General features: G+C 37.3%; 1 protein-coding gene across 2 annotated transcripts; it reads right to left on the bottom strand.

Moving 5' to 3' along the window:
* Positions 1–545: 545 nt before the first annotated feature.
* LOC148022675 (uncharacterized) lies at positions 546–7,428 on the bottom strand. 2 transcript variants are annotated; one of them, XM_087695619.1, is made up of 7 exons: positions 7,215–7,428; positions 6,284–6,405; positions 5,915–6,067; positions 3,744–4,015; positions 2,638–2,805; positions 1,905–2,104; positions 546–1,019 (listed from the first exon to the last, which is right to left on the bottom strand). In XM_087695619.1, exons 1-7 carry the CDS (start codon positions 7,408–7,410, stop codon positions 838–840), a joined length of 1,293 nt encoding a protein of 430 aa, XP_087551745.1. In that variant the 5' UTR covers positions 7,411–7,428; the 3' UTR covers positions 546–837. The 2 variants fall into 2 exon arrangements, with proteins under 2 accessions (XP_087551745.1, XP_087551744.1); XM_087695618.1 differs by lacking the exon at positions 7,215–7,428 and adding an exon at positions 6,813–7,122.
* Between the last annotated feature and the right edge of the window lie 806 nt (positions 7,429–8,234).

Here is an 8,234-nt window from a genome sequence, read left to right as displayed (position 1 = left end):
CTTTTTGGAAGACCTCACCTTGATCTAGAACAATCAATGTACTTTTCCATTATTTTTCACTTCTTAATGTGATAATTTTCATAATTCTCATTTGTATCTATATTTTTTCATGTAAATCTAAAAAGTTATCCATATGTTGGATTGACTATGTGTATGTCAAACGGAATCTATTTTAACTTTTTGGTTACACTCACATTATAGGACACACTTTTTGCTCTTAATTTTCCTAGAAATATGCAAAAGCACACACAATGCTCACCCTAGAAGACACTATGATGAATGCCTTTCAAAAAAACTAGTGGTGTATTAAAGCAATTAGCATTTACATGAATGAGCCACCATTACAAAACATCTGGCATTCACGACCATTGAACATTATATATATCAAGTTCATGAGTCCCGAATGTTTTCTAGTATTTAATACCATCTAATCTAAGTTACTAATACTTTTGAGCATGTTATTAATGTTTTAACCCTATGTGCTTTTGATTTTGTACGCTCTTCACTCCACAAAGTAACTTATTGAAGAAATGGGATGCAAGAGCTATGGTAATAAATTCTTTATTTGAGCATTGAACAAAGATGGTTAGTAGCACTAGTGTGGAACAATAGCTTGTATCATGTTTTTTGCACCTAGTTACAAATTAAGACCATCAATGTGGACTTTTTACTTCTTTCTAGAATGTGGTCCTTGTGTGCACACATGTACACACAGACAATGTCCCTAAAAGAAAAAGAATTGGTAAAAATATGATTTATTATATACATGTGAAGTACCTAATCTCAACCCAAGTAGGAAAGAAACAATAGAAGATTGTTCATAAACAACAAGATTTATCAATGAGTCTCGGCATACTTCATGGCATAGAATAGGTTAGCTCCTTTTACTTGAAGATTGATGGCACTAATGGAAGTGTCATTTAAGATTACCAAGCGATTCAAGTTCTTTCCCGCGAAGCCCATATTGGCAGATCCATGCACACGAATCAAGCCAATTACCTCACCATTTTCCTTGAAAACTACACAAAGATTACAAGTGACAACAATTAGTTAATGAGGAAGAAACATCACCTCCAATGTTCTCCCTAAAGTTATGAAAAGTAAACATAAAATATAGTTCATCCATCATGCTCGAGGTTCAAAGTATTTTTTTTCATCAATCACAAACTCATTGTCTTCTTTCATTTACTTTTTTCAAGGATTGACAATTGAAAAATGGTTGTGAATACTAAATTGATTCTTTATCAATAGCCCTAGCATCAAGTGGGTTCTATCTATGGCCCAATGATACTCTAAAAGCTAATCTTGGTTCAAGTGTAAGCCAATCATGTGCACATGGTTAAAAGGAGCTAAAACTTTATGAAATTATAACTTAAAAGGTTGCAATGCATTCAAGCATACTATAACTTCTTGCAATTAAATGGAAATACATCATTTTCCTAGAGATTTTAGAATTACAATGATTGACATGTAAGACATATTCCTATGTATGATAATATATATTTGGTTTTGCAAACTACCAAGTGACAATCCTTGGAGACCATCAATATCATCCATACATGTGCTAGAAGACAAAATAAATGATTCATAGAAAATTTTATGATTGCCTTATAGTATACCATAGGGAAACTATCATAGAAAATGGCCGCCCTTGGCCATAGGCATGTCTTATGATGAACCATTTGGGTTCCTCCAACCATCATGGGGGGAACCTTGATGGTTCACACTTGTATGCACACATGAAAGAACAACCATTAATTCAAACATAGAAAAGAAAAGTTAAACATCTCATGTACTTGGAAACTTAGATGATGCATCATTACAATGTGTGAAACAATACAAGTGGCAACATTGTGGTGATAAATCCCAATATGTGTGGTTAGAAGAGACAAAACTCTTGTTACCTTGAATGCCGTCAGGATTTGCAACATAAACACGACCATGTGTGTCAACTTTGATGCCATCAGGAGCAGCAATACCAACATAGCTCCCATCAAAGGATGCCATTGATGCAAACAATCTTCGATTGGATAGACTCATCCCATCCGAATTCACATCAAACACATACACCGAATGGGGCCGTGTAACATCCACGGAACCGTTTCTACACGCATCATAAACCAACAATCCAATTCTTGTCAATGACAAATTGGGAGCCATCCTTGAGTTTTATTTGTGATTTCTAGGCAATAGCTATCCTTGACATATATAAGCTTGAGATTTTGTGTGCTTGCTCTTTGTATTTGAACCCTTGCATTTTACAATCACTCAAAGCATCCAACATAGCCATTTGTGATGCATAAAACAATAGCCCTATCTTTACATGGTGGCAATTAGAAGTCGTATTAACATATGGTTCACACACCATATGAATATCACTACATCAACAGCATAAGGTTTCATATGTTTGCTCTTTGTCTTTGAACCCTTGTAGTTTACAATCACTCAAATCATCCAATATGGTCACTATTGATGCAAATAACAATAGCCCTATCTCTACATAGTATTCCATAGTAAGTTTTATTAAAATATGGTTGGGACACTACATGGGTATCATTGCATGCACTTAATGTCTCAATTATACTATCACCATCATTACACAAACAAGTAGTTTTCATGTTCAAATATATTACTCACCCAAGGGAGGAGCCGGTGTCAGTTACATAGAGGTGTTTCTCATCATGGGAAAAGGCTAGGCCATTGGGTTTGGTAAATCCATCTGCTACTGCATCCACAACTCCCCATTTGTTTATTCGATAGACTTGGTTGTTTATGCGAGGAGGATTAGCCTTGAAACCTTGCACCCTAATAAGAAAGAACCAAATGAACAAAAAATAACTAAGATAATTGAGAATATGGTTGAATGGCCTCCAACAAGTTCCCATGCATTAAGTGTCAATGAGTGAGTGTGTGAATGTGTACATGTGTGCACTGAGGTGTGCACATGCATGCATACATGTCTACATGCACACACATGTATTTGTGCATAGTTGAATGTGTGCATGTATGTTTACAACTACATGTGTGTATGCCCCTCCTCCCCCCGCCACCCCTACGAGCAAGAGATGCTTATAATAATGAGCAAGATTGGGGTTGTGCACATTTTCTCAATGCTTACAATGAGTAAGGTAATCTTCTAAATATCAAATAATCTAGTCTTAAACAAAATAAAAAGTATATGCTTATTTTTGAAAAAATTTAATATGCGCCTAAGGTTCATGTTAGTATTTTGTACACATTTTCTCAATGATTATAATGACTCCAATTCTCCTCTAAATAGCAACGCATAATAAGAGTGAGCTAGGATAGGAATATCATCAACATAGAGTCCTAGGATAATGATTGTGTTGCCTTGAATGAGGATGTAAATGTTATGATTTGTATTCAATTGTCTAAAGCCATGGTGTACTAAGCGAGTATGAATGCAAGTGTACCATTGCTTAGGTGCCTATTTCATGCCATATAGAGCTTTATGCAAAAGACAAACATGGTTGGGAAATTTGAGATCTACAAAGTTAGGAGGCTAGGACATCAATTTTTTCATCTAAGTGACCATGTAGGAATGCAGTTTAGACATTGACATGATGCAAAACTAATTTGAAATGAGCAGCCATCGATCTATTTCTTCCTTAAAATGAAAGAATTCTTTACATAGTATACTCAACAATATATATAGATGTAAAAATCAAAACTTGGAAAAAATTACCACATTGTAGGCGGGGGGAGAGAGAGAGAGGGCGTACCAACCATAGTCTGGGTCTGTGAACCAAATGGAGCCATCACTCTTAACAACCACGTCATTAGGACTATTAAAGGGGAGACCAAACCAATTGTCTGCTACGATGTTAGCATGATCATTGTGTAGATTAATACGTTGGATGAAGCCACCTTGAGATCCCTTTCCTTGTTGGCAAACAAGTAGTTGACCAGATACATCCAACACCATGCCATTAGACATGGGTGTCTCATTCAATACAATGGTCACATCATTCGTCGCCAATGAGATTTTTCCCAACTAAAAAAGACATTATAAGCATATGGGTAAAACATAATCAAGAAGCAAAATCCATTTTTTTAACATTATGAAGCATTAATTGGTCTTAGAGAAAAGGGAGGCACTTAGATAAGCCTAATTTTTTCCAAATGAAAAAAGCATTTTGAGCATATGTGTCACAAAAGTCAATAACTAGATTCCATTTTCTTTTACATTATTAGGCATCAATCGGTACCATATTAAAGGGAGACACTTAGATAAGGCTTAGGTCTTATCTTTTTTGTCACTTATTTCACATTGTTATAAGTTTTTCTCAGTCAATCCAAAAGATGTGAATTACGATTGAATCATGGGTTTTTTCGTCCATCTTCTAAAGACTTTTTAACATAGTAGATGAATATTTTCTAGAATGTCAATAGAGTAAGCTTTTCTAGAATGCCATGTGTCATGTATAAGGAAAATCTCTATACATGCACAATGTTTGAATAGTCTTGAGATTCTAAAGAATATTATTATCTTAACTGTACTAACTAGTATTGTCTTGAACCTTGGAGCTTCTATATAAGTTTCTTGTGTAGTGTATGATGCATGCAAAAAGAATAGTTACTTTGTTTCTTTTTTCACATATTTGTAAAATTGGTATGTTATGCATTAGGATGTGAATGAATAGGGTTGGATATTGTGTTGGAAGAAGGTTAGGTTCACAAGACAACATTTACAAATTTCAATGTAGACTTTAAGATGCACAAGAGGATTAAGCTATTTTACATTCAATGACAAGGCAATCTATAGCTCAAGGTATGTTATTATATATGAAGTTGAAATTGGAAAGCATGTGAGAAAGTCAATTTTTACATGGAAAAGTACGTTGCCTAGTGCATTATATAATATATTACTTCTTATCATGTAAAGGGTAAAGATAATAAAATATATTTCTCCTTTGTTTAACATTGCTAGTAAGGGCATGCTATTGTAATGGTTAGGAGTCCTTTATGAGAAATTTACCCCTAGTTAACTAGAACTTTGCAAGATTTATTTCTTTTTATGCACCCATTTTGAGACACTTTATTCTTTTCCTTATCAACCATTAACATGCACAACATGAAAAAAATGGACCACAAGACAATTCTCTAAGGCGCATATTGCATGGTAGGATTTTACTTTTTGGTTAAGTAAATTGGTAGAAGGTAAATGTAAATATCTCAAAATGTCTCCAATCCTCTAAACCATGAGCAATGAGTTAATAATGATGACCTTGAGTATCATACTTCTCTTTTGTGCAATTAGTATAATAAGCATGTGAGTTCATTAAGAATAATGAGATATTGAATGAAATGAATTCATTAATATAGTGACTAAATCAACTTTATTGTATAAGTTTTGATCAATGGCAATATGACATCCAAGCACTCAACTTTGGTTGAGCTCCTACGAAATGGAAGTAGATTCCAATCTTAGGGGATATTTCTAAGCTCTGTGAAACACCTGTAGTGACAAGCTTACCATACATCTATTGTTGTCTCATGGACCTCAAGGTCTCACAACAAGAGGAGAGTGATCCTAACTTCAATTTGAATGTAAATTTTGTAAGGTGTGGTATGATGGGAGATTCTATGGCTCAATTGCAACTTTAGTTTCTATTTTTAATTTGATTAGGAGTGAATATTATAAGGTGTTTGTGGTATAGTGTGATATAATGTGAGTACCCAAACCTGAATAGGTAAGAGGGAATGATGTGATCTACTTTCATAAATATTGTCATTTTCAGCACTAGACTTGACTAGATATTTTGTTATGCATAAGGAGATGCAAGGCATAGGGTCTGAACCCACGCACCTATGTAGCTCAAACCACTGTGCTGTGATTGTATGGGCTTTCATATCCGATATTGCAGTGATATGAATGGAATGAGATGAATACCTTGATATTGGGTGGATTAGTCTGGCGTGTGCTGGAGAAGTAGAACTCGTCCTTGTCTGGGAAATACACGCCTCCTTCATGGGCGTCTGCATGTGCGAGAAATTCCAGCTTTGGATTCTTCCCGATCACCTTCAGAAACTCCGCATCTCTCACCTGATAATTGCTACCAATAACATGTCAGGCACCATCCAATAACCATCATGTGGCGAAACATATAATTAAGTATCTTCGAACTTTCCCAATGTAATGAAGCCCATAAGATCATGCTAATACACTACTCATTTTGATCTGTTGACAGTTATATCTTAATGCTAATAGACTGCTTACATTGCTGATTTTGATTCACCTGCAGTTGTATGTCTTAGGTACCTCAAATATACAGCCTGATCTCGATGCGCCTGTGAGTGTGTTGTGTTGTATGATCCCTTGTTGCCATAAGCACACACCTTCTGGCAACACGGTATGCGCTGGGCCGCACTCTTGCACACCGTCTAACTCGATCAATTGATCATCCATCGTAATATCATACCAACAAGAGAACTGATCAGCTGGTGCAGGCTATAAGGATTACATGATTAGCATTAAGGCATGAATAAACAAACAATCAGATCCGCCCGTAGCGAGAATCAATACAAGCATGCAATCTTAGCAGAAAAACAGCCACAGAAGAAATTAATAGCAACAATGTGATGATAAATGTGGGAAAAAACAACCTTGTGAATATCCGAGTGAACTAACAATCAGATCCGCCTTAAATTAGCAAGAGCCATTCAGTTTAGTAAACAGTATTCAAACAGTCAGTCAGAGGACAAGATCAGCAATACGATGACGATGAATGTGGACTAAACTAATTTATCAGCTCGTGATCGACAGAGTGACCAGCAAAACTGAAGATTACTTATTGATGAGCATGGTGGAGTTCTAGCAGCCCGAACGGTGGTAATATTAATGGGGAAAAGAATAAGGAGGATTAAGCAGGAGCTGATGGTAATTAGCCGGAGGTTGATCATCGGCAGCTGATGCATCGTGCTGATCAGGTAGAACCCAATGTAATCTTTGCTCTGGTGATCATGAAAGGATCGCTCTCTCTCTCTCTCTCTCTCTCTCTCTCTCTCTCTCTCTCTCAAAGAAGGGCCCGGTTGGGGGTTGAAGGGAAGGGGAGGGGGCGCGGGGGGGAGGGAGGGAGGGTACATCTCTGTCACGTCTTAGATCATGCTATGGTTCCACGGCGCCTCCCCCCTTCCCTCTCAGAAGAAGTCAAGCATAAGAAGTCAAGCATAAGTTCAACACAATGTGTTACCAGAAGCACAAAATCCAACGTTGCAATATACAAATAAATTGTTGTCCGTAGCTCTGATCAGTGTGTCCAGAAGGTCAAAGTTGTCGAGGGGGGAGAGAGAGTACATCTCTGTCACGTCCCAGATCATGCTATGCTTCCACGACGCTTCCCTTCGGTCCGTGTGTTGTGGCGACTTGCCCCCCACCAAATTACGCATAATTCCCCGCACAATACACTAGTCAATCATCCCACACCTAAACACTCCTCGAGATCTCCTCCTGCTAGCAAAATTGGCATCTACCCAAATTAAACTTGACGGCTGTTTTTCCTGTCAATGGCCGTTTTGCCCGTCAAAACAAGGCTTTTCAACAATGCCCTGTCAAAAAACAAGTTGAAGCTCGAATTTTGCATGTCATCACGACATGCCTAGTCAAAATGCCCTTGTCATTTGACAAATCAACATTTACAAGTTGCCTTTCATTTTTACTAGTTGTATTATGCATATACTAGTATTATATAGCAACTTGCAAGTAGGCAAATGGAATTGGTGACTCTCGAGTACCTAGCAAGTACCATGTGACTTGTGACTCGTGAGTTTTCAAGTTTCAATTAACTAACTAGGTGGACCGTGGACGGTGGTAAGATGGAAGATTCTAATTTCTTACTATTACAATTTACTATATTTTATTTACCTTATCTAACACTAAAACCTAGGATTTGAGAATCGACGGCCAGGATCAAAACCATTGCAATTTGCTCAATCTGCAAGCCGTCAAATCTACCCTAGTCTTGTCTTGAGTCTCGAGTCTCGACCACGATCCATCCAACGGACTAAATCGTGATTCATGATTCGTAAGGCCACAGGCGTAACTTGTAAGCACCGAGCAGGTCCAACCGTCCAAGCTCCAGCCTCCAGGCTTTCACGCTGAGCAAGCCCAGGCTTGACGCTGGTAGGTTGTAGCTGCAGCTTGCAACTCGTAATGCAATAAACAGCATTGGGCTGCTGCGGGCACTTGATATTTGTTATTTGCTGCGGGCATT

The sequence above is a fragment of the Lygodium microphyllum genome, chromosome 16, assembly GCF_053477565.2.
Source record: "Lygodium microphyllum isolate KBCC chromosome 16, Lygodium_microphyllum_v1.1.10, whole genome shotgun sequence".
Taxonomy (NCBI): Eukaryota; Viridiplantae; Streptophyta; class Polypodiopsida; order Schizaeales; family Lygodiaceae; genus Lygodium; species Lygodium microphyllum.
This window is presented reverse-complemented; position numbering and strand designations above follow the sequence as displayed.